We start from the raw sequence: 27,293 nt of genomic DNA, 5'->3' as shown, positions 1-27,293 counted from the left end.
TGGTTTCTGCCACCAGTGAGAAGAACCCCATGGCCTCTGCATCAGCTCCTGCCTCCAGGTTCCTGGTTCCTGCCCTCACTGCTTTTGATGATGAACTGTTACATGGTACTGTGATTACAAATAAACCTTTTCTTCCCCAACTTGCCTTTGGTCATAGTGTTTCATCACAGCAGTAGTAACCCTAACTAAGACAACTAGGTAGCAAGTTTTGAGCCAGCCAGCATGGGCTACATGAAACCAGGCCTCAGAAAGGAAGGAAGAGAGGGAGGGAGGGAGGAAGCAGGAAAGGAAGGAGGAAGAGAAGAGAGAGAAGGTAAAGGGAAAAGGAAAAGAAAAACATCTTTAAGACAACTGACAAAACTGTCGGGAAGGTATGCACACAGCGGATGAGCTGTTAAAGTTGAAAACTGTGCCTGTGGAAGAGGCTGTCTTTCTTTAAGAGACCTACACTGGAGTATTTAGAAATAAACAGTCTCCATTGGTACTCTTTAGAGTTGAGAAATGTGTGTGAATACGTATCACTAATACATACACACAGGGTAGAAAATGAGGCTGGCACTTAGAGAACTTAGCAACGAGTCTAGGAATGCTCCGTACTATTCTTGTGAGTCTTCTATAAGTTTGAAATATGTCAGCGTTTTTAACAAGAGAAAGGACGGACAGAAGGTAGGTTTGTGTGAGCTAGTAAATTTGCTAGGCTTATTTGTAAGATCTCCTTTAGCACGCTACACTTTTGAAAGAGTCTGCCATTGTGACAGTGAGCTTCCAAAAAGTAATAATGAGAAGAGTTGACTCCTCAAGGGGGATGATAACTGGGTGCTTGCTACACAATGCAGCCCGGGCTTCTGGGAGTGTCTTCCCTTTCCTGCACCATCTCATTCCTTTCTCTTCAGACTTCGGCTTCAGCAGACTTCCTAATCCAAGTGCGAAGAGAATGAAGCTCTTGGATTCGCCTCAGGTTCCCACTTCAACCACTGTCATAACTTACAATTTTCTGACACTGAACTTGGGATGCTCAGGGTAGTGTGCAGATGGCACTCAGAAGCAGCATTTGGAGAAGAAAAGCACTCATCTTTGAGGAGAGATTGCAAAGGAATTTATGGCTAAAATACAGTCCTATTTCTCTAGGCCAAGTCACTCTCTAAGCACTATGTGTGCTTCACATCATCCTTAACACTAATTCAGCTCTTACGGATTCCTCCCAATATATAAAGAGGGAGATGTTAATAAATAATCCTTTAACTGCCTTTACCAAATGTATATTACTTTTAATTTGAATTAAGCAAAAACAAACAAAAAAACAATTTCTTTTAGTTAACTAGAGATTTGAAGTACCTTGCCTGGGCAGTTTTATGATTCTAGAAAAATCCTTTAGAAAATATAATTAAGTCTAAATGCTCTAAAATTACTGGTCTTATCAAAAGTTATTTTATTAACTGAGGTGCCAATGGTAAAGATACGCAAATCAATCCATGTCAGTGTTTTACTGTCATGCATTAATTAATCATGCTAATAAAATCAGAATGTACCTAATCACATGTGTCAGAGGCCAACTAGAGTGACAGGTTAACTAACTTAGCAGAAATGGCATTGACTGAAACCTGGAAGTGTGGTTAATGTGTTCGCTCATTGATTTACTTAGGGCATACTTACGAGAGGCTGGTCACAATGGAAACACAATACCAGAGGGAAGCCCTTCTCTAGTGGCATTTCCCACTCATTGATTTATTCAGGACATACTTACGAGAGGCTGGTCACATGGAAACACAATACCAGAGGGAAGCCCTTCTCAAGTGGCATTTCCCACAGGCTATGTCAGGGCATCTTGAGCATCTCAAGAATTAGTGGCCAAAATGAGTAAGCAACCTCCAGGGCCCCAGCCAGCCATCCCGAAAGGTACATTCATCAAGTCAGGGACCAAGGGGCAAGCTTCCCTGTGCATGCTCTCCCTAGCACGGCCCACTTCCTGGGGCTGCTCAGCATTGGCCCCCTTCCCACTCAGCAAGATCCAGGTTTCTCCCTGAGTTACCCATAGCAAGCCACCCTTTTCCTTTTGTGTATCAGTGTCCTCTGCAATAGGGGCAGCACTCCTTGTGTAAGCTGTGAGGCTTCGCACACACAGCCATTCTCACAGCATCCACTCTAATTAAATCAACACTCAGTGGATCAGCAGTCTCTGTAGCAGGCAGACACTGTTTCTTCATTTGCAGTGCCTGAGACAGAGCGGGCCTTGAGCACCTTATGAAGACATTCCACCGCTGTGCTAGATCCCCAGCTCTCACTGCTCTATAGCCCAAGCCAGCCTAGGATGTACTACTACATAGCCAAGGCTGTGCTCAAACTTGTAATAATCCTCCTGCTTCATTCAGCCTTCCGAGGACTGGGAATATAGACATCCAGCTCTAGAAACCTGTGCACTGACTAGAGAGAAGGCAAGACAAACATTGCCATTAACATACACACTGAGGATCTGAGCTGAGTCTCATCTAAGTCAAAGGTTACAATTTCTGTTTCAGAAGGGACAAGGGTAGAGGAGTGTCAGAGAGTGTTGGGTCCAACCAGTAGGTCTTGTCCCTAGTCTTCATCTGATACACTCATCAGAGTCAGCAGGCAGGGCTCAGGCAGGCTCAGGATAGGAGGTTACCTGCCCCAAGGGCTCCTGGGACTTTGGGATCTAGGTAGCACCTCTGAGACCAGTTCTATCTCATTGTTGGCAATCTTTCAGACTTAGTCACAACAGAATCTCACTGAGATCCTCTGAGGACCAGGCAATATCCAAGTATGCTTAAGGTCTTAGCTTTCCCGAATTCCTACAGCAGTGTCCTGTGTGGCTGCATTTAGAATAAGCTTCTAAGGATGTAATTAAGTGATGTCCTAAGGCTGGGGCCCTGATCCCTTATAAGAACAACCACTTGACATAGGATGTGAAGTGTGATACCCCTGCCCATAGCAGTGTACATGCACACACACACACACACACACACACACACACACACACACTGCAAAGGCCTTGTGAGCACACAGTGATCCAGCATTTTATACAACAAAAAGGGAGGCCCCTCCTGAGGCCAACCCTGCTAGCACCTTGATCTCAGACTGCCAGTCTCCAAATGCACATGATGAATCCCTGGCTTCCCGTACACACTCAGAAGCTGTGTACATGAAGAGTTGCTAAGGTCTCTCTCACACTGGAGCCTGGTTTACAAGTATCTCCAGAAGAGCTATGCTCTGCTGTGTAAGAGGGACCAGTGGGTTTCTGAAGCCTCGCAATGCCCCGAAGGCCTAGAAACTATACCTTTTCCTGTCTTTCCCTTAGGTTTGCACACCTACCTTAGAGGAGTCTGTTTACCTTACAGAGGTAGGAGCGCAAGAGGCCTGTGGCCTCTGCTGCGTCACTTCTCATCCCCAAGAATGGAGGAGCCAGTGACAAGACAGGTGAGGCCCCTGGAGAAGGGGACAAAGTACCCTGTATAAAGCACAGGGTCACCGGGATGTATGGCAGGTCCTGTTCTACAACCCTGACTACAACTCAGGGGATAAGCCACCTCAAAGTTTCACAAATGAGTGCCTGAGGCGAGGTGGAAAGTTCCCAGTGGCAGTTGGTATACTCTGATTCACCAAGGGCAGGATCTAAGAAGGTTGATGGGAAGCGAGGCTGACATGCTTGCTGGAGAAAACTGCATTAGATGAGTCAGAACGGCTCGGGGGATAATGATGACGCCGACGCCAAAGACACCAAAGGAAGCTTGGTGATACTGCTTTGTGAGAGGTAGGAAGGAAAACAACTCGATTTCATGAAATTAATTCCTATGAGATTTTAAATATGAATGTGCAACTGAATTAAAGTTCTATTCGAAGAATAAAAGTGGAGATACAGTACTTTGGAAAGAAACATCTCAGATTTTAAAACACCCTACCTGACACAGAGTGCAATGGCTCCTCACAGGGGCGGCTGTTGGGAGGACACCTCCCAGGAAGAAGCGCCAGGCCACGGTAGCCTCAGTCAGCAAGCCCCAAGGATTCCCCTGAGTGACACAGGGATGAACTAAGGGCCAAACAGGCAGCAGGTGGCACTCCTACTGAGACCACTGACTAACCAGCACGGTAGAACATTCAGTACTCAGAGGCTAAGCTGGCTGTTGGCACTCTCCCTATCACTGGTAAAGCCAGCAGTGGTACTCAGGCTGCCTAACTCTGATCTGCCTCGCTACCCATACTCCATGTCTCCTGCACTCCTTGAGGTAGGTTGGGTGGAGGGCTGGACCCAAGTACAGGACAACATAGCCTCCGCTTCCTGTCTTGTGCTGGGTCCGAGACACTTGGCTCATATGCACCAGTGGCCTCAACACTTTGGTGAGAGCACATGTCAGATGCTTCCTGAAGGGAGAGTGACCTTAGGGAATGTTCCCAGGAGGCAGGGGAACCAGGGAAATAAGGGAAGATACTGGGTCTTCTCAAGAGAACCTCCTACCCTTCAAAGAATCACCAGGATCAGAATGGCAGTCAGAGCAGGCACCAGCTGCCTTCCTGGCAGAGAAGCTGGGCCCAGCACTCTGGGCTGCAAGAGAAGGTTGTAGAAGGAGCCCTCCCAGCCTGCCTCTGGGCTCCTTGCATACACGGAGGTCAGGGTGTCCATGAACAAAGCCAGACACCAGCAGTGCCCAGTCTAGCACTCCAGCCAGCTCTCTCACAACAGCACGGGTCCAGACACCCTGAGCTTGCCCTTTGACCTGGACTAATTTTCCATGGCCCAGGAAGGATGCTAAGTGACAGGATCCATCTACTCAAGAAAATGAGGCCTGGAACCCTGGAGTATACTTTCCTCTCCCCAACATTTCCAGCTCAAGCCTGGACTGCCACAGCTAAGCTGCAGGGACAGCACAAGACAACTCCTTGCTACAGTATTCACAACACTCCAGCCATGTGCCACCTAATGTGATCACACAGGGTACAGCGGTAAAGAAACACAGGTCCCCTCCTCAAAGTCATCAGGAAATGGTCCAGGAGGCGCCTGAGTGCTGTGATGGAGGGCATTCAGGGCAGAGGAAATGCAGCAGCAGGGAGGTGTGCTGGGGAGTCAGGGAGGGAGCCCTGAGCAGTGTGCACCTTAGAGGGGTAAGAAAGGACACACAGGATCGTACACATCTGCAACCCCAGGACTTCGAGGTGAAAGCAGAAAGAGTAGGAGGTCGAGGTCAGTCTGGGGAACACTGTCCATTGGACACCAATCAGAGCAGCATGAAATTCTATCTTTTGAAAAAAACAGGTAAGTAAAGGCTTGTGACACAAGCCTCTAGAGGAGGCAGAGGCCAGCTCAGTCTACATGTAAATTCCATGTCAACCACAGCTACACAGTGAGATCCTCTCTTGGTGTGTGTGTTTGTGTGTGCACATGTGTGCGTGTGTGCACACAGTAGAGAGGTGAGATGAGAGCCAAGAAGGAGAAGGAAAGATTGACATACTGAGGAGACATACTTGGAAGACATACTGAGGAGTCATGGCTCTGTTCTGGAGGCTGAGGAGTGCTCTAAAGGGACTGGGCAAGCCTCTAGGGCAGCCATAGCTGTCACAAGAGAAGCCACCAGGGTAGGCGATAGGGACCGAGTCTGCTAGGGTTTGAGTAAATGATAGCAGGGCAGTCAAAAGCCAAGCCAGGCAGCATAGCCAGGGCACGAGCTGTCTTCTCTTCCTGTGTCCCCAGTGCATGGCCCAGTGCCTGGTCACTTGAATGAGAAGAAGGCTCCTCTCCTGGGAACAACAGCTGAGTTAGACGGGGCCTTGGCTCAGATGCACAGTCCAGCAGGCCCCACTCCAGGCCAGCCATGGGACCTGAGCCAGCAGCACTCAAATCCTCCCTCCCCTGCCACACCCAGTAGAGGGCAGGAGAGCATTCAACAAGTGCTTGGCTGGGGGAGATGCACCCTTTCTTCAGAGAATCTGGAACACAGATTTCTAACTTCTTGTAAGATAGATGTTCACTGCTCTCTGGAAGGGCAATGCCATTCAAGAAAAATAACCAATAACTCTTCTGAGTTGGAATCCCATTCTCAGTTTGATTTCTGGAAACCCAGAAAAAGAGAAACAAAGTAAATTATAATTGCATAAAGCAACAACTCACCACGGACTCCATTAGCTTTTCTGCACTGACTGACGGCTTTGCTATGGATTCTTCTAAAAGGCTTAATTTGTGCCTTTACTTGCAAGTTAGTGAGTCAGAAAAAAATTAACTCTAGCTTAGGTTCATACAGAAAAACTAAGTCCCCCACTGGGGGCTCTAGGTGCACATTCTCCATGACATTGTGCAGAAGACAGCCTCGTACTCATCTTGCACTTGCATAAATCTAATTTATGAGTCTGATCTGTGGTACAAATGTCCAGACGGAGCCTTCAGAGGGCTTGAGTCCACCCCTACCCACCTGCACAGCTCACACAGACAGACAGCTTCCCAGATCATGTCTCTGCCTGCATATTCTATGGCTGGAATGAGGCTGAAATTGTCTTCATTCTGTCCCTAGCACACAAGAGCTTTGAAAAACAGCCCACAGATTTCAGCCAGGGACACTATTAGATTAACAAAGACCCTTGAAATGAAGCCTGTCATTTTCGAGAACTCCTTCAAAACAAAATCGTGACAGGGCCTTCAAAATCAGCCGGCTGAGTCTGCGTCAACGCGAGACCTTGCCCGCCATCATCCGCCTGTGACAGCACTGCCTAATGGGTTTTGTGCGTGGGAGAGCTGAGCTGCCATGGACGTTTACGTGAAATACACAAGCAGGCTCTGGCCTGAGTACCTGCCCCTGTCAGACTTCTTTTGTAATCAGTGTGAGAGGTGGGAAGGCTCTGGAAACTAACAGATGTAGGTCTTGCTGCTTTCTCTGTGTGTACTCACCCTGCACCTGCACCCTAACCCTGCTACATGCCTCCCAACACCAGGTGCTAGGAGAGCTGCTGCTCAGACCTGTGAGGTCTGAGGGAGGGCGGGAGGGCAGGAGACCAGGCTCCAGGAATCCAGGAACACCTGAGCTCTGCGGGCTGGGAGGCCATAACCCAAAGCATAGTTTTTATAGAATTGTTCGGCTAACTGAGCAAGGTAGATGCAAGTGAGACATTTGTCTAGAGCTGCTGCACTCACTCTGTCCTGGACCATAGACATGACAGACCAGGCTCTTCAGAGACCACACATGACTGACAGACCAGCCACTGACCAGGTGATAAGGTCACATGCTGAGTGCTGGGGACAATGTAGCCTTGCCAAGCCTCGGTTTTCCTGTCAGTGTGACAGGAAAATCAAATTCTTATGCTATGAGATAGTAGTTATTTAGCAAAGCTGGTGCAGAGCATCCTCACCTAGGCGTTGACAACTGCTGTTCCTGACAACCTACAAGAACTGCTACTGACAGCCCAAGCATGATTTTCACTAACTAGAAAACCAAGACATTGGGCCAGGAAAGGCTGCCCCAGAATGCAGTGTCAGATGTCCAGGCGCAGGGCACTGAGAAAATGGCTATGCCTGGCTCTTGGGATGCCCTAGCAAGTTGGGGTCTTTGGCTGGGTAGGAGTGGAAAGCCCCATCGAGGTGCTGTTTGGTTCTGCATCTTACCACAAAGCCCTGGGGTCAGTGGGCAAATCTTCAACAGCAAGGTCAGGCCCTGCAGTCTCAACATGCAAACAGAGCCTGGAGCTTAATAAAAGCAAGAGGCAGAAGGGGTCTGAATATGGAATTCCTGGGCTGTGACCAATCTAACTCAGAAATAGAAGCAAAGACCTGGCCCCTTTTGGGGCTTGCTGGTTCCAAGAACACTGTGTGAAAAGTCTAAGGCTCTGCACCCTGGCTGCCTGGAGGGTGACGCAGTGTAAGTGAGTGCCTGCAATCAGGAGCAGTAAACATGCCAACCTGGGAAACTGACCTGATATGTCCAGGACACCCTTGTGGATCCATGAAGGGATGCTCAGACCCCAAAGCCTTCTCCTTTAAGACAACAGGAAATGAGGATGAGTACAGTAGCACACACTTTTAATCCCAGCACTCAGGAGGCAAAGGCTAGTGGATCTTGTGAGTTTGAGGCCAGCCTGGTCTACAGACTGAGTTCCAGGACAGCCAGGGATAAATAACAGAGGCTCTATCTCAAAAAAAAAAAAAACAAACAAACAAAAAACAAAAAACAAAACAAACAAACAAACAAACAAACAAACAAAAAAACCAACAAAGGACCTCCTGGTTTATACTCACTCTATGTAAGGAGAGCCCCCCATGAGATGGCTAGTAACACAGCTGGTAGCAAACACTGTTCTCAGCTTTCCAGGGATCAGATGGAGCCTATCCAGCCTCCACCCGCAGTTCCTGCAGAGAATAATGTTCTCTCACTAGCTCTGGATAAAGCTACCATGTTCACAGGACATTGTATCCAAGCAACCTAGCATAGACAGTTTAACACACATGGCTCACAGCGTGACACCACAGGTTCAACAGGCTACTTCTGAATGCTACAAAGTGGTGGCTCTGATCCTGTTTACCTCTTACACCCACAGCCAGGTTCTTTGGGGTGCTGAAGGATCCCAGCACCCCTAAGGAGGGAAGCAGGGCAGGTAATATTCTCCAGTGAGCCACAGGTGGAATGTTCAATGTTCAGACAAAGCAAACTTAAGTTAAAAAGTAGTCCAAACCTCACTTTTCAAGAATAGCTTAGAAATTTATCAAAGAACTTGTGGTCAAATGCAGCAATATTCCAGATGTTTCTGAGAAGTTCATAGATCCGATTGATGATTATAATAACCAAGGGCTCCTTATTATTAGGGTCAAAGTGGATTTCCTGTGAATATACAATGCAGGCTTCATGCCTGTATCCAAAGTTATGTGACCTCACAGTGTCACTTTTAAAAGTGTGACTGAATAACTGCGTACCGTGCTGCCCATGATGAAACACAAGCAGGCCCCTTGCCTTCCAGTCTCCTCCACAGGCTTTACATAGATCATTACAACAGAGACCACAGTAGGTGCCAGAAGTAATTAAATGTCCACGGGACTGGAAGGCGGATTGGTGAGCGCGGAGCTTGGTACACGAGCACGGAACCCTGAGTCCACATACCCAGCACCCATCTAAAGGCAGGGGTGTGCCGCACACAGCCGGAACCCAGTGCTGCAGGAAGGAAGGCACCGACAAACCCCAGGGGCTCACTGTCCAGCACATCGCACCAAAATGGGGAGCTCTGTGCTCAGTGAGAGACCTAAGTCTTAAAAACAAGGTAAAGGACAACAGTAGAAGATACCCAACACTGACCGCTAGGACACACACACACACACACACACACACACACACACACACATCACATCACATCACAAATAAAATAAAAATTAAAACTTAAAAAAAAAAAACTTTGTGGACTTTTTAAAGTCCACAAAGACAGTGAGAACTAGGAAACACATATTGGCACCATTTCTTACTTCTATTATTGTGGTTTAATATCCTAAGAACGGGGCTGCCAGACAAAGGGAAAGCAAGCTTCGGGGCATTTGTAAATTGGGCAAATTACAGGGAGGTGAGAGATTAATGCAGCCTGCAGTTCCTGGGATCATTTGTTTCATAAATGAGTCATGCTAATAGTAACTCCGAGATCTTCACAGTAGTTTGCAATAAACTCTGTGGGAAACTCACCACTTCTCTCTTGAAAGATTGACATCATAAGCCAAAAACTAGCACTCTGGCACTTCTGTCTTCCGCAGGCAAGCAGCTGGGTGGGAACACAAAGCCATCCCCACAAGGCTGCCAGGGTTCAGCCTCACCAGGCAGGCAAGTAAAACAACCAGATCCCACACCCACGGGAGGACAAAGCTCAAAATCCAAACACCAAGAACTGGAGGGGGTGTGACAGCGTGGAGCTGTCAGTACACCGGTGGGTGTCAGGGAACAAACATGTAGGAGAACAATTCAGCAACACAAGTGGGTCCAAAGGGGCCTGTGCCAAGGCCCACCTGTTCACTGAGAGAGGCCCAGGCCAAGCCCCACCTGTTCACTGCAAGGGGCCCAGGCCACAGGAACTCTCTTACCATATACAAGGAGGCACACCTAAGAGTACTGGCCTTAAAATAGGCCTGCCACACCAGTGACACTCACCGCACTCGAGGAATCGTCTGACTGCTCTTCCTCTGAATGGGAATGGGCCTAAAGGACAGAATCTGAAGAAAAGGACACACTTGACAGTGACATCTAAGTCCTAAGATACACTGAAACCTAGAACCCAGCTACTTCGGGTTGCCCAGGCTAGAGGGACAGCTACGCCATGGATAGCAGTGAGGCTGGGCCTCCAGCTAACAGCCAGGGTCACTCAGCAGACTCCAGGTGAGCGAGTCAGAAGATGAGACCAGCTGCAGCCTTTACTGACCTACGCAGTACCAAGTCAAACAGAGATGGGCAAGCCCGCGAGGCCCAGCACAGACTGCAGATTCACAAGTATAATAAATACCACTGTTTTAATGTTGCAAGTTCAGAGGGTACTGTACAGAAATAGACAGCTAGAACATGTTTGCCACAATTTTACTGGCAAGATATAAAATAAGCAAAAGCTTAACTGCCCCCAATTAAAGAAACAAAATCTTAACTCCTATTTGTTCATACAAAGGAATGCTACACAGCAATTAAAAATGAAGTACAAGCTAGAGAGATGGTTCAGTGGTTAAAAGCACATACTACTCTTCCAGGGGACCCAAATTCAGTCCCCACAAGCCACATCTGGCTGCTCCCAGAAGCCACATCTGGCTGCTCCTGGAAATCAGATGCCTCAGATCTCTGCAGGTACCCAAACTCAACCACATACACCCATCCACACCACATACACTTAAGTAAATATAATTAAACCATCTTTTAAAGAAATGAATGAAGTAGATGAATGGATTGGTAGGTAGATGGTCGAGTGGGTAAGTTAGGTGGGCAGATGGCTAGATAGCAAAACAAGAACAAAACCATAAAGCTGAATGTTTTATAAGTTGAAAATGGACATAGGGTGTGGTAACACTTTTATGAACCTCTAAAATGTAAAAAACATGGCCAGCAAGATGGGTCAGTGAATAAAGTGATTGCTGTCAAGTCTGATGTCTTGAGTTTCAGCCCTGAGATCCACATTATAGAAGGAAAGAAAGGACTGCAAGTTGCCCCCTGACTAGCACATATATATGACATGGTATCCACATATACATAAATGATAGATGATAGGTAGATAGATAATAGATATGTAGATGACAGATAGATACATATAGGTAATAGATACATAGATTAGATAGATGATAGATACATAGATGGTAGATAGATAGGTAGATAGATAGATAGATACTTTTGTTTGTTCTTTTTCTTTTATTTAGTTTGGTTTTTTAAGACAAGGTTTCTCTGTGTAGCCCTGGCTGTCCTAGAACTCACTCTGTAGACTAGGTTGGCCTCAAACTCAGAGATCTACCTGCCTCTGCCTCTCAAGTTCTGAGATTAAAAGCATTTGCCACCACCACCCAGGAAAATGGAAATTTTTAAAATTAAAAAATGCAAAAACATAGTCAGACCCTGGTGGCGCACACCTTTGATCCCAGCACTCAGGAGGCAGAGGCAGGTGGATTTCTGAGTTCAAGGTCAGCCTGGTCTACAGAGTGAGTTCTAAGACAGCGAGGGCTACAGAGAGACCTTGACTCAAAAAACTGAAACAAAATCAAAAAGACAGTATTTTGCGTTGCTTATAGATAAACACACAGTAAACATTTATATGCCCACCACAGGCAGGGCAATGGCCACACCCCAGAGTAAAAGAAGGCGGGCTTTAGCTACCTTATCCCTATCTTACTCATTACAAAACAAAATTAGTGCAACATAAATCTGAGAAATGCTCGTAATCCTAAAACCTGGTGGTGGGTGTGTGGGAGTTAGCACTTCTCACACTTGTCTACAGAATTAAAATAGGTCACAAATCACTCATTTCCACTCAGTCAAACCCAGCTCGGTTTACACAGGAGCACGGTGCAGTTTAGAGAGCTTGTTTCCACCCTTCTTCTGTGTAGTCCGAGGGCTGCTCTGAAGCTCCGGATTCCCAACCCCCCCGCGGGACTCAGCACACGTCCTCTCCAGGACTTACCCGAAGGCCCGTGAGCCTGGAAGCCTCTGCTCTCTTCCCTGGCTGCACTCCACAGGAAGCAAGGGCATTTCCTAACCCTGAGGCCTTGGCAGACTTGAAATGTGGGAAGAAAGGCAGCCCATTCAAAGGACGAGGCCCTGTGAGGACATGGAATGCCATCAAACAGGCAGCTGAAGATTGAAGGACACAGGAAAAGTAAGTATCCCACCGTGGCCCAAGGGCAGGATGGGCTCTGAGTGTCAAAAATGAGCAGAAATATAGAGTCGGAGAGATGTGCAAATGGCAGGTGGGAGCTGTCAAGGGACCAGCAGAGGAAGGACAACAGCTACATGAAGGGCACAAGACAGGAAGCTGCTCTCCAGGGGCATGGGAACCAGCCCAAACTCTACCTCAAATTTCCTAGTTCCCAGACCTCCTGATGTTTGCCACACATCATCATCCTGGCTGACACACACCCGGAGCCCATGGCTCATCTTTATTTCTATTTTCCAAAACTATAAGATATTTTTAATTAAAAAAAAAGAAAAGCTGTTCTTAGTCTTGGCTGGTTAATTCCAGATGTGGAATCAAGCCTGGGAAAATAACTGCACAGAAGCTAAATATTATGTACCTAAAATAATCGTTGCAGCGCCAACTATAAAACAATGGTAAAAACTGCTCAGCACACAGGGTGTGATTCTGCTAACCCCAGTACAAGCACAGCACAGAGGGCGACTGTCAGAAGCTATAAACAGGAGCCAATTTACTAATTAGCTTTGAAAACATGACCCAAAATGGCATATGAAAAACCCCTACAGAACTATAAACAATATGTTCGCAAGTAAAAGATACAAAATAGAAGTTATTTGCTGTGGGCTTCAATGACCCAGCCAGCAGAGGGAGGTGAGGAGGCAGGAGGTAGGTAGCTGGGGTCTGGTATCATATACAAACATGCTGTGGAAGCAGCAGCCCCAGGCCCCGGAGGCCTCTTGGCAGGTCTAGGGTTGAGAAGCTGTTCCCTGTGACACTGCAGATACAATTATAGACTGACACCAGGCAAGCCCTGTGGCACAATTTGTTCCCAGGTCCAGACCCCCAACCCAGGGGAATGCAGTATTTTTTTAAAAAAAAATGATCCTAGAGAGACTTCAGAGCATAGACTGGTGTATGCAAAACCCTTCAGCTTCCCATTATTTCAAATACGCACATCCTTGAGCAATTAGCTCAAGAAAAGAATCAAAGCATACACCATGGCCTTTAGCACTGAGCCTTGGCCCGGCCACGGACTGCCTTGGGGCACAGCACAAGGCCCATTTGTGAGATGTAGACATGTCCACATCCCTACCCACGATCTTCCTCCAGCTATGGAGACAGCTCTTGACATTGCTGTCTGAAACTACATGTCAAAATTATTACATTAATGTGAATGGCTACAAAACTATACCTTGCTTCTAAATGAAAACCCCGGGCTGACAAACCTTCCAGCAGATACAAGACTGTTAATGTGGTAAAGACCATCACGGCTCCAAAGATATTACCATAGCCCCCACCCTTGTAGCAAGGAGGGATGCTAAACTATACTGGAAACCTCTGCAAATTGCCTAATTCTAGTTAATAAGGTCATCATCTTTCCAGTGAAATGGCCTTTCTGTTTTCCAACAGAGCCCTCACCAATTCTAAAAGCTCCATTTGAAGACTCCCCAAGACGACTATCACATTGCAGGGCAGGCAGTAGCAGAAGGGAGTGAGGCATGAAGGAGAGGAAAGCGAACACTCGCCTGGGGCCAGCACAGCAAGGCAGGACCCTAGGTGAGAGCACAGAAGGAGGGAGAGGCAGTGAAAGTCCCATGAGGCGTGGCTGTGCAGGCCACCTTGGGCCATCCTGAAACATATACAGCCGAGTGTGACAAACTCACCTTGGCATTTATTTGGCTGTGTCTAATGCTCTGGCGGCGAAGACTTTAATATTTATTTTTCACTTTCTTTTGGGGGAGAGGTGGGTTCAAGACAGGGTTTCTTCTGTGTAGCCCCAGCTGTCCTGGAACTCACTCTGTAGACCAGGCTGGCCTCGAACTCAAAAATCCGCCTGCCTCTGCCTCCCAAGTGCTGGGATTAAAGGCATGCGTTACCAGTGCCTGGCTTTATTTTTCACTTTTAATAGTTGCACAAAAGGCAGAAAGGCCAACTCTGGGGTGCCAATGTGTGAAGTACAAAGTTGAAAGCAGTGTGAAAGAAAGAAACAAGAGGCCAAAAATGACCTTTGAGTAAACCTTGAGTAAACAGGTCCATGCTGGGAGCCAGGCTGGCAATAAATCCCCATGACAAGCCTATCCGTGGTAAGATGATGGACACAGATGACAGGAGAACCAGGGAGAGCCAAGGTCCGGCAGAACCACATTCCTGCCTCTGTGCATAGGTCCAGCCCCTGATATCAGGCAGCAGCACAGTGACCACAAGCTCATCAGCTCAGGCCAGCCCTACTTGGCACACAACCATGAAAAGGCTCAGTCTCTAGTGCCCCCATCCATGAGAGGAGGAGGAAGTCTAGCAATTCTCCCCAGAGCATGAGGGTGGCTCACCTGAGCCTACTGTCAAAGCAGGAGTTAAGCAGGAGACTCAGTAAGAGCAATAAGCCAACAGTTCAATAAGCCATCAAGGGGGTTCCCTGGGTCACAGGAAGTAGCCTGGCCCTACACCTGGACATTATGTGACCTCTGCAGGCTGAAACACTTGTCTCCAATCTCAGATGACTGGCAGACTAACAGGGGGTAAAATACATGTCACATAACAACCCACTAAGGAACTCACCGGTCCACCCCGAGCTGGTGTAGGCACAAGACTTGGCAAAGGAGACAACCAGAAGCGCCATGACTGATTATGGGAACGGTGGTCACATCGTCACCATGGGGCACCTGCCACTCACTAGGGTACGCAGAGCACCTCACTGGTACTTACCCTGATAGTCTCAAAACATGCTTCCTACACAGGAGCAGCAAACTGCTGTGAGGCACAGACACACTCAAGAAGGCTGTGTAAGCCAGTGAGTCACAGCCTAGGGAGTGATGACAGCAAAGGCTACACAGCATGTGTCCATCTACGAGGGCAGAACACACCCACCCACTCTGTCTCCTGCCCCTGGGCCTGCCATCTGGTAGAATGCTCATTGGAGCAGCAGGATAGTGGGGAGGAGGTAACACAGCCAGCTGTGCTTGGTAGCTCACAGGCACTGTCAAGAACTATGTGGCATTTGAACTAACCCTGCTAGCAAACGGACAGGCGAGACTGACAGAGCCTCACCATACTTTCCCAAGGGCACAAGGCTCCTGGAGCAGAGAGAAGAGCAGCCCACTATCCATGGTAGCAGCAGCAGTCAGAAAACACATCCTAGATTTCACAGGTGAGGAGAGGAAGGCCAGGTGGTACCTGAATACACCTTAGGATGCACCACGGAAAGGGTTCGAACACTGGGAAGACCCAACTACACATGAGGGACTGCAGCCCCTACACTGAGGGAAAGTACTGTCTTTATTAAGTCTTCATTATGCACATGAAAGGAAGCACCACCCATTGTCTAAGCTGCTGGCTATACAAACATTCTTGAAGGCATGCCAGGGGTTGGTGGGAGCGGCTTATGTTGAGGGGTGGTTTGGGGACAGCATTGCCGATAGCTGCTGATGGATTGGAGGATAATGTTCTGGCCCCAGTAACTGAGAATGAGATGCCGTGTGCTATGGCTGGGATGTGAACCTTGACACCTCACATCATACCCATAGTTCATGGCATCTCACTCTCATTTGCTGGTGCCTCCAATCCATCAGCAGAGCCCCTCATATAGGAAGTGGAGCACACGGCTACCACACAGCCTATAGCTCCACTCTTAGATGTGTGCCCAAGGAAAATAGAATTTGTCCACATGCATGGTCATAAAAGTATGATCTCTGATTGCCCCAAACTGGAAACAAAGAAAATGCCCATCACCAAAAGAATGGATGGCAAGTCATGGTATTTTCATGCAATAAAACACTATTCAGCAACAAAAAGGAAGTTAGGGCCAGTGAGATGACTCAGCAGGTAAAGGTACTGACCAGCTGCCAAGCCTTACAACCTGAGTTTGACACCTAGAACACATAGTAGGAAAGCTAAAAGTTGTCCTCTGGCCATGTGTTTGCATGTGCAAACACACACACCCCACACACATTTGTGTAAACAAACAAACAAACAAACAAATAAAATATGATAAAAATCTAAAGGATTATATGATGAACATTATGGACAAATCTCAAAGTATTTTGTTACAAGGAAGAAACCTGGGCCGAGCATGGTGGTTCATAGGCTTTGTGGTTCATGAGCATGGTGGCTTATGCATGGACTTGGTGGCTCATGGGCTTGGTGGCTCATGAATGGGCTTGGTGGCTCATGGGCATGGTGGCTCATGAATGGGTCTGGTGGCTCATGGGCATGGTGGCTGATGGACATGGTGGCTCATGAATGGGCTTGGTGGCTCATGGGCTTGGTGGCTCATGGGCATGGTGGCTCATGCATGGGCTTGGTTGCTCATGCATGAGCTTGTTGGCTCACGCATGGACTGGGTGGCTCATGGGCTTGGTGGCTTATTCATGGGCTTGGTGGCTCATAGGCTTGGTGGCTCATGGGCACGGTGGCTCATGGGCTTGGTGGCTCATGCATGGGCTTGGTGGCTCATGCATGGGCATGGTGGCTCATGGGCTTGGCTGCTCATGCATAGGCTTGGTGGCTCATGCATGGGCTTGGTGGCCCATGGATATGGTAGCTCATGGGCTTAGTGGCTCATGGGTATGGTGGCTCATGGGAATAGTCCCAGCACTTGGAATATAAGTCAGGAAGAGTAGGAGATTTCTAAACTTCCTGTTCTATATAGTGAGCTCCAAGCCAGCTTGGGATAACAAGCCATACCCTATCTAGAAGATGGGAGGGGGTAAGAAGGGTGTGAAGTGGGAGGGGGGAGGGAAGGAGAGGGAAGGATGGAGGAAGGGAATGGGGGAGAAAAAGGGGAAGGAAGAACTACATGTTCTTCCTGTAAGAACCTTGGCATTTCCATAAATGGCTGGTTCCATTTATGGAAAATACTACAACAGCTATGTATTCCTGGGGCTGGTGCTGAAGGGAAGACTGACCGACAAAGGACACCAGAGACACTCGGGACCAGAGCAGATGGTGTGGTGACAGTTACACAAATGTATGTATATACTGTCAAACTGAGGGCACAGCATTCTGATAGTGGGTGTATTTTCTTGTGTATAAGCAAACCCTTACAAAGTTAATTTTCTAAGTCCTAACTCTTCAGTAGCTCTCCACTTAGATAATTTGGTATGAGGCAATACACAGAGACCCAGTTTTCCCAAGGAGAGGATGATAAAAACAACAAAGAAGATAGGACACCTGAGTCCCCACATGTGTCCATAATAAAGGGGCACATCTTCTCCTGGATCCTCACTTAGATGCTTACTATACTTGCAGAGATGTGGAAGAAAGCATTGAAGCTCCATGCTTACAACTCATCAGCGGCTGACACACACACAACACACTGACAATCACCCATTGCCAGAGCCACAAAGCATTGAAGCTCCATGCTTACAACTCACCAGTGGCTGACACACACACAACACACTGACAATCACCCATTGCCAGAACCACAGAGCATTGAAGCTCCGTGCTTACAACTCATCAGCGGCTGACACACACACAACACACCCATTGCCAGAGCCACAGAGCACTGGTGTGCTCGCTCCCTACGCACCAAGGGCAGTGTTTGTTAGTCCTTGGGACTGGTGGTCAGGCCAACAAAAGGCACCCAGAGCTGAGGGACAGCCACCACTGGGCATCTCATTCTTCCCAGCCAACTCCCAGGGGTCCCCAGGGAGACTAGTTTAATTGTTTAAGGGAAAAACACCAACATCTGCTCAACGGTATGCCAATGCTGCAACCTTGGTTTTGACATCCCATCTCTCTCCGTCTCTTTGGATGGAATCATCTCTCTGCAAAGCTGCTATGATGAAATATATCCGGTGAAAATAGCTAGAAACGGTAACTGAGAGTACCCTGGGAGAAGATGCAAAGGCCACACTTAGTACATTCTTTGGTTCTCCTTGGTGGTCAGGACTATGAAGTTGTGCTGTTCCTTCTAGAGGAACGTACCCGAAATCCTTTCCAGTGCATGAGATTCCCATAGTTTACCCAACCTGCCCAGTCATTCCCCATGCCTCCCAATAAAAACAACTTTCCATTTGAGAATCACCTGATGGAGGAATGGACTTATCAGGCCATGAGTGAGCCAGCACTCCGGGAGTACCTGGCCAATGATAGGGCCTCATTAAAAACTGGCCTTTATCAGTGTTCTTTCTTCTCACTGGCCTCCCTTCCTTCAGCAAGAGGCATGATGCATACCCTCACTCCAGAGTTCTGGGCATGTCCAAACCCCAAGATGGATGTTCAGAGAGGTCCCAGAGCCAGGCACTGCTGGCACATGTGATAAAGGGCACCCTCCCCTTCTCCTAACCTCAGAGGCTGCTGGTCCTAGCTCTCCTTGATCATCTCCCTCCAGAAAATCAGAAGGGCTCTGGTCGAGAATGCTTTTACTTTTAAAACACTTGTCTTCTAAAATGGTAAGCTTCTGCAGCTACTGCAAACAATTAAAACTGAGAGAGAGCCATGGAGAGATAAAGGGGGGAGGGTAATCATTACCAGCAAAACCAATGAGAAGGAACAAATGTATTGGGCCAAAATCTAATAAAATAGGTATGCGAATTCTGCAGCAGCTCCACAGGAAGCAAATTACTCTGCAGTGTCTTCACAGACAATATGTGGGAGAGGCAATTTATTAACTTGTGCCACCTCGGCCTCAACATTAGCCTGTCCCCTCACACACTTACCTCTTACCCAGGCAGCTGCCTACTTGACGTGCATTAGGACAGTGCTGCTGCAGGTTTGCTATTCACAGCCACAAAGTCAATTTCAAGGGATCCCTGTTCCAATTTCCTGTAGAAAGTTACTCCATGTTCTAATACATCAGTGTCAGGAAACATGGCCTTTACTTAATTTCTTCTCATTATTCATACATGCAGGGAACACCCAGAGCAATTTCTCCTCCTTTATGTGCCTAACAACAATGATGGGCTTTTACTTTCCATCGTTTCAAGTGCCCGCTGCTCAGTGGTCTCCCTGCCTTCAAAAGCAAGCCCTCTGGAGAACCTCCATCAGCTTCCAGGGCTCTGTATGTGCCATAGCTTAAGACAATGATGCAAGCTAAAATGCAGAGATTTCTAACTGACTCATTCTAAAAACCACTGGTGAATCAGAAGGCAAGAAGACTAGCCCCAAGCCACCAAGTCACCTTAGGCCAGACACATCTCCATAGCCTGGACTCTTTTCCTTGTCAAATGGGAGGCTAGGGTACATCTCTAGGTCTTCAAATCGATTAACCCATGACCATCACTCAAAGGCAGCCACAGAATGACCAGTCATGGGTCAGCCAGGCAGGGCTGGTTTGAAACCCTAAGGATGGGGTAAATATGACCAGTTTCCTTTCTGAGGCACTGGTAGAGACTTCCACAGAGCCTGCACAGACCTCGACACACAGCCTGCACACTGTTTATCTCATCACCTCCACAAGCCCCTCAAATAAGTCTGATGCTCCAAATTTCCTCTGCATAAGCAAAACATCCTTAATAAGCCTGTAATGGAAAAATAATTCATGCATTTTATTTCCTGGTTAACGCATTCATGTGTTTTCCACAACGAGCATACATTAGTTCAATAATCAGAAGAAAACAAACATTATTAAAGAGAAAAATCATTCACATAGATTTTAAGAAGAAAACAAAACACCCTAGGCCCAAACAGGAGCAGGCGGGCAGGTCTGCGGATCGCTGGCGTCATACGCTACTGCACTGGTAATTACTTTCATCCCTCCAGACAGGAAAATATCACAAGTGTTTGGAAAAGGTCTGATGAGCTGCCTATCAATCGCTGCGGCACTCAGCTGCGTCACTGAGTCCTGTGCTGCTTGCGTAAATATTCATAACTCTCCAGTTCACCTCAGGCCTCAGAGACAGGTGCGGGGGTGGCACAGGGAGCTGCAGGGGAAGATGGCACTGCAGGGCAGGGCTCCAGCTGAGCCCCTAACATGCCAGGGGTCTTTCCATGAGAATGTGACCTTTCCAAATCTCAGTTTTCTTCTACACTGACACCCACCATCCAGGGCTGAGAGAAGTAGAAATTCAATCTGCTATGCAAAACACATAGGTTTTTCTATAAACAAAAGAGTTCCTAAGCCCTACAAATTTAATTACATTTTGCTCATATCATGGATCTTGAGGAGTCATGGCAAAGCTCTCTAAGTCAAGACCAACAAAGCAACACCACTGTCCTCAGGCCTAGATCTTCACAGCAGCCTCATAGCAGGTCTCCTTAGGAATTCTACTTGACAAACTGTTGACAGCTCCCAGTTATACAGAAAATACTCCAGATTTGCCCTCATGCCTCAGGAAGCCCAAATCCTCATGACAGCCCCTTGCTATCACTAACCTGGTCAGTCCACAGCCTGCCCATACCAGCCCCTTACCCCAAATCCAACTGAAGTGCCCTTTCCTACCAGTCAGGACCCAAGCCGAGGGTCCTGCCAATGTTCCATCTTGGCTTATCTATCGGAAGCGCCCCTCACACCTGGCACCACAAGTTCCTATAGAGGGACTGCCATATCTCTGTGCGCCAAGGCCCTAACTAGCAAAACTGAGTGTCAGGGCCTGCTGAAGCACCAATGTGTGAAGCTCTGGTCTCTGATCTTTAAAATAAAAAGCTTGGCTTCAGGAAGAGCCTCTTCATCCAAAGCAGAGAGAATGCACCACTGTTCTCAGGGTATTTATGGTCCACAAGTTTTCTTTGATTTGTATGCAGTGTGCAGCCACCAGCAGCAGCTGCCCTGGGAGTGCACCAGCTTCCACCAGGAGCTCTCAGAAGAAGAAAGCAGCCAAGCCTAAAACCTGCCACTGTCCACCACGGCCAGCACCATCTAGGGCCTGGTCCCCACCACCCCGGGCCCTAGATGGCCAGCTTCAGTCATCTCCCCAAGCCCTGACCTGAGCCACAGACAGCCATGGATGAGCTGAGTTAAGACCTCTCTACTACTTCCTAAATTCTCAGAGGTGGTGAGTCTAAGAGTAAAGGTGGGGGTTGGGGGCAGTGGGGAGCATGCTGATATCAACGGACAACCACCCTGAAAAATGTACGAACAGCAGGAAGAATCTGAAATCTCTCAGAAATGTTAAGGCACATATAAACAAATGGCTGAACACAGAACATACGCATGTCATGAGATGATCTTTCAGGAACTCCCTGGTTACTACTAAGATTTAACCACCGGCTCAGAGAAACATCCATCCTCCCCAGGGAACACTGACTGTCTCTGATCACCCGCCCCCACTCTCTATGATTTCCTCATGCAGGCCAAGGGTGGAGGTTGACTGAGTAGGTGGACCCACCCCGCCCCACACATCTTCTCCCAAAGAGCCAAGCCCCTTCTTTCTTTATCCACCTAGATAGTGTCCCTCATTCTCACTTCTTCACAGCATTTGAAAGGCAGGGAGCACAGGAGGTACAGAACCTGCCCTGACCTTGATGAGCCAGGTGAACGGCACAGCTCTAAGATGGCCCCCGAGAGGGAATCTGTAAAGGATGGGCTCCAGCTTTGGCCCTGGGTGGGTGCGTGAGGAGAGTGGGGACTCTCACTCCTACCAGGGCACCCCTCTCTTAGACCCAGATCTTCACCAGCTTAAGTCTCAATTCTTTCTGTGGTGATACGTGTTCAGATCCTGCACATAGCAGATGCTTAGTGAAGAGCAGCTGCAGCAATGGCTCTGCCTCCACTTTCCATACCCTCAGAGTGCTAAGAACAGAAAGTACACCACCCTTGTGGTTCTTCATCAAGCCCACACCCTGATACTAACAGTCCATCTGACCTCTAAGGTCACTCGAGGTCTGGAGCACTTGAACCGAAGTGGGGAAAGGGGCTGTTCAAGCCTCTTTCTCTATACTATGCTATGAAGATGGGCTTCACCTATGACTTGTGGGCCAAGGCATCTAAGCCTTGGAAAAGGCTAGCCTACTGACCCTTCTCTTGCACAGATGGCTAGCTATCCATCCTCTCTAAAGGCAAACCCACTGTCATCTGCTCAACAACTGCCCTTGGCTAACAAGTCAGGAAACACTACAAAATCTCTTTGGGCCTCATCTAAGCACCTAAAAAAATCCGGAGGCCTACAAATGGCCAGTTCCTTCTTCCAGATAGCCAATTACCAAGAGTCACATCCAGGCAGATTTCCTCAGTAGCAGCTTCTCTTCAGCATCTCCATCAGCATTTCACAGAAAGAGCTGAAGGCATGCATTATACGTAAGCTTGGATTACCAAAAGCATGCTGCCCAAAGCATTGCTGCCTCACACGAAGTGTTCAAAGAGAAAACAGAGATAAAGTGCAGTAACATTAATAAACTTGGCTTCCATGGAGCAGCCCTCACTACCCACAGCTTCTCCAGGCTCCAGCTTATGCTGCCCTTCTGGGAAGCATGGAAGAATGGAGAAGACCTAGGTTTTGGAAGCTAGCAACCCTGGACTCTAGTTCCAGTCATGCCACCATGTCCCTAAACCCCCATGTGTACGACAGGCACCTCAAAGGTTCTACGAGGATGAATCATGTGCCTGTGATACTCTATGCTAAGTGCAAGGTAGAAGCTTGGAAAATGTGCCGTTTCAGTGGTACCAACAGTGAGCCTCGGGGAGCAAGCCATGGAGAGTTCTATGGCACCAGACACAGACCCCGATAGAGCTTGCACCAGCATGGCCTAGCTCTGCTCCAGCAGGCAAGCCAGAAACTGGCAAATGGGAATAACTTAATGCTCTGCTTGGCAGTGCTTCCCTGGGTCCATCATCCATCCTGACGCCCTGCAAGCTGCCAGCCAAGCAAACTGGAATATTGATCGCTGCAATCATCTCGATGGAAGGAAGGCTGAGGACCAAGCACTTTATGTGTGTTTCAATTAGAAAAGAAGGCTTGCCATTTGAGTTCTGCTTCATTCCAGCCAGCTTCATTCTGGACAACAAATGGGCTCCTAAAAGATTCAGTTAATCAGCCATCTATTAATGGAATCACACCTCTGCATTGATTTTATATTATCATTTTGAAATGATGCATATTCATCTCCATCTTCAATTTGAAGCACGGGAAAGGAAAAGCAGCTACGTTGCCTATGCCAGACTCTGGGTGTCACTCAGGGTAGCCACCTTGCTGACCAAGCACATAGTCCTGCAAGCTAAACACAGCAACCTGACAGTACATGAGACTGCAGGAAACACAGGGTCTCCCAGGCCTAGACTCTACAGCCATGGCCTCAATCCAAGGCCATGTTTCTTTCCACAAGACCTTCCACCTCTAGTCTGCTCCCTGACATGTGGTCAGACAAACAACATAGCCCAAGCCAGCTCTGCCTCCCACAGTAGACAAGGTGACCCTGAATATGGAAATGAGGCAAATGTAGACTCCCCAGAACTAGGCAAAGAATGGGGGGAGGGTGTCTTTCTCTCTACATCCTTTTATCCCCTTTCAATTTTTACCAAATTCATGAATTTCTATTCTTAAAAGAAATAAGAATATTTTCTTGACCCCTGCAGAAAGCTTACAACAGGGATCAGGTGCAATCTATACAAGAAATTTTAATTCGCCCTGACAACAATTTATTGGGCACTTCTGATACAGAAGGTAGGCGAGACAGGGTCACAAATGTAATGAGACTCAGCTGTCAGTTCATCGGAGAGGAACAGACCTTGTGTGACCTAAACAGTATCCACTTAGCAGGTCTCTGGAACGCTGGCTGGCTGTGCTGTTCTCATCTGAGTGGCATTTTTTATACAAATGCACAACCTTATTAAGATAAAGAGAGACAAGACTAGCACGTACCTTAGTCAGACCATCCAGGAAAACAAAACGCATGGGCTCATGTGATACTTTAGTGTAAAAATTATTCAGAGGATGTTAAAATACTGGCCGCTCCTATGGAGGACCTGGGATGTGTTCCTAGCACATCTGCTCCAGGGATCTAATGCAGGCACACATTCATTCATACATACATTCACACATGCATACATACAGGTAAAACACCTATCACATAAAATAAAAATTAACAAAATGTTTTTAAGTTATTCATGGGAGATCAGGCATGGTGGTACACACCTTTAACCCCAACACTCAGGAGGCAGAGGAAGAAGGATCTCTGTGAGTTTGAAGCCAGCCTAGTATGTAAATAATGAGTTCCAGAACACCCAACACTTAATAGAGAAAACCTGTCTCAAAAAAACAAAAGCAACAAGAAATCACTCATGGCTCAGCAGATTAAGTTGTTGTCACCAAACCTGACAACTGGAGTTTGATTCCCAGGAGCTACATGGTAGAAGGGGAAAATCAACTCCCCAAAAACTATCCTCTGACCTCCATAAGAATGCTGCAGCACATAAAAACTGCATGGTGTTGGGACAGTGACAGGCAGGAGGCTCAATAGAATAGAACTGAAGACCCAGAAATGAACCCACACACCAACGGTCACTTGATCTTTGACAAAGGAACTAAAACCATCCAGTAGAAAAAAGACAGCATTTTCAACAAATGGTGCTGGCTCAACTGGCGGTTAGCATGTAGAAGAATGCAAATCGATCCATTCTTATCTCCTTGTACAAAGCTCAAGTCCAAGTAGATCAAGGACCTCCACATAAAACCAGATATGCTGAAACTAAAGAAAAGAAAGTGGGGAAGAGCCTTGAACACATGGGCACAGGGGGAAATTTCCCAAACAGAACATCAATGGCTTATGCTCTAAGATCAAGAATTGACAAATTACAAAGCTTCTGTAAGGCAAAGGACAACAATCAATAGGACAAAATGGCAACCAACAAATTGGGAAAAGATCTTTACCAACCCTACATCCAATAGAGGATTAATATCCAATATATACAAAGAACTCAAGAAGTTAGACTCCAGAGAACCAAATAGCCCTATTTAAAAATGGGGTACAGAGTGAGCTGGGCGGTGGTGGCACACGCCTTTAATCCCAGCACTTGGGAGGCAGAGGCAGGCGGATTTCTGAGTTCGAGGCCAGCCTGGTCTACAGAGTGAGCTCCAGGACAGCCAGGGCTATACAGAGAAACCCTGTCTCGAAAAGAAAATAAGGGGGGTACAGAGCTAAATAAAGAATTCTCAACTGAGGAATACCGAATAGCTGAGAAGTACCTAAAGAAATGTTCAATATCCTTAGTCATCAGGAAAATGTAAATCAAAACAACCCCGAGATTCCACCTCACACCAGTCAGAATGGCTGAGATCAAAAACTCAGGTGACAGCAGATGCTGGTGAGGATATGGAGAAAGAGAAACACTCATCCATTGCTGGTGGGATTGCAAGCTGGTACAACCACTCTGAAAATCAGTTTGGTGGTTCCTCAGAAAATTGGACATAGTACTATCAGAGGCCCCAGCTATACCACTCCTGGGTACATACCCAGAAGATGCTCCAACATGTAACAAGGACACATGCTCCATTATGTTCATAGCAGTCTTATTTATAATAGCCAGAAGCTGGAAAGAACCCAGATGTCCCTTAACAGAGGAATGGATACAGAAAATGTGGTATATTTACACAATGGAGTACTACTCAGCTAACAATGAATTCATGAAATTCTTGGGAAAATGGATAGAACTAGAAAATATCATCCTGGCTGGGCAGTGGTGGCACACGCCTTTAATCCCAGCACTTGGGAGGCAGAGACAGGTAGATTTCTGAGTTCAAGGCCAGCCTGGTCTACAGAGTGAGTTCAGGGACAGCCAGGGCTACACAGAGAAACCCTGTCTTGAAACACACACACACACACACACACACACACACACACACACACATATATATTATCCTGAGTGATGTGATATAACCCAATCACAAAAGAACACACATAGTATACACTCACTGATAAATGGATATGAGCCCAGAAGCTCAGAATACCCAAGATACAATTCACAAACCAAATGAAGCTCAAGAAGTAGGAAGACCAAAGTATGGATACTTCTGTCCTTCTTAGAAGAGTGTATTAGTCAGGGTTTCTATTCCTGCACAAACACCATGACCAAGAAGCAAGTTGGGGAGGAAAGGGTTTATTTGGCTTACTTCCACATTGCTGTTGATCACCAGAGGAAGTCAGGACTGGAACTCAAGCAGGTCAGGAAGCAGGAGCTGATGCAGAGGCCATGGAGAGATGTTCCTTACTGGCTTGCTTCCCCTGGCTTGCTCAGCCTGCTCTCTTATAGAACCCATGACTTCCAGCCCAGGCATGGCACCACCCACAAGGGGCCCTTCCTCCTTGATCACTAGTTGAGAAAATGCCCCACAGCTGGGTCTCATGGAAGCACTTCCCCAACTGAAGCTCCCTTCTCTGTGATAAAGAGCGAACAAAATGCCCATGGGAGGAGATACAAAGTGTAGAGCAGAGACTGAAGGAAAGGCCACCCAGAGACTGCCCCACCTGGGGATCCATCCCATATACAATCATCAAACTCAAACTATTGATGAATGCCAACAAGTGCTTGCTGACAGGAGCCTGATATAGTTGTCTCCTGAGAGGCTCTGCCAGTGCCTGACAAATACAGAAGTGGATGCTCTCAGCCAACCATTGAACTGAGCACAGGGTCCCCAATAGAGGAGCTAGAGAAAGGACTGAAGGAGCTAAAGGAGCTTGCAGCCCCATAAGAGGAACGACAATATGAACCAACTAGTATTCCCAGAGCTCCCAGGGACTAAACCACCAACCAAAGAGTACACATGGAGGACCCATGGCTCCAGCTGCATATGTAGCAGAGGATGGCCTTGTTGGACATCAATGGGAGGAGAGGCCCTTGGTCCTGAGAAGGCTCAACGCCCCAGTGTAGGGGAATGCCAGGAAAGGGAATAGGGAGTGGGTGGGTTGGTAAGCAGTGGGAAGGGAGATAGGATGGGGTTTTTGGAGGGGAAACCAGGAAAGGGGATATCATTTGAAATGTAAATAAAGAAAAGATCTAATTAAAAAAAAAAAGAATGCTGTAGCACATGTAACCCCTCTCCCACATGCACATAAGCACATATATAAATGCAATCAAAGGTTTTTTT

The 27,293-nt window shown here is 47.4% G+C and overlaps 1 protein-coding gene across 6 annotated transcripts in view; it reads right to left on the bottom strand.

The window, feature by feature from the left end:
• Wdr25 (WD repeat domain 25) overlaps positions 1-27,293 on the bottom strand; it is a 137,490-nt gene that overhangs the window by 84,078 nt on the left and 26,119 nt on the right. The window contains exon 1 of one of the 6 annotated variants that reach the window (XM_031355286.1): positions 12,109-12,773. The exons of the other annotated variants lie outside the window; for them this stretch is intronic. Within the exon in view, the coding sequence (XP_031211146.1) occupies positions 12,109-12,267 (159 nt within the window). The 5' untranslated portion in view covers positions 12,268-12,773. Of the gene's footprint in view, positions 1-12,108; positions 12,774-27,293 lie in introns of those variants that run through there. 6 annotated transcript variants of the gene reach the window in all.

The sequence above is a fragment of the Mastomys coucha genome, unplaced genomic scaffold (genome assembly GCF_008632895.1).
Source record: "Mastomys coucha isolate ucsf_1 unplaced genomic scaffold, UCSF_Mcou_1 pScaffold6, whole genome shotgun sequence".
Lineage (NCBI taxonomy): Eukaryota > Metazoa > Chordata > Mammalia > Rodentia > Muridae > Mastomys > Mastomys coucha.
This window is presented reverse-complemented; position numbering and strand designations above follow the sequence as displayed.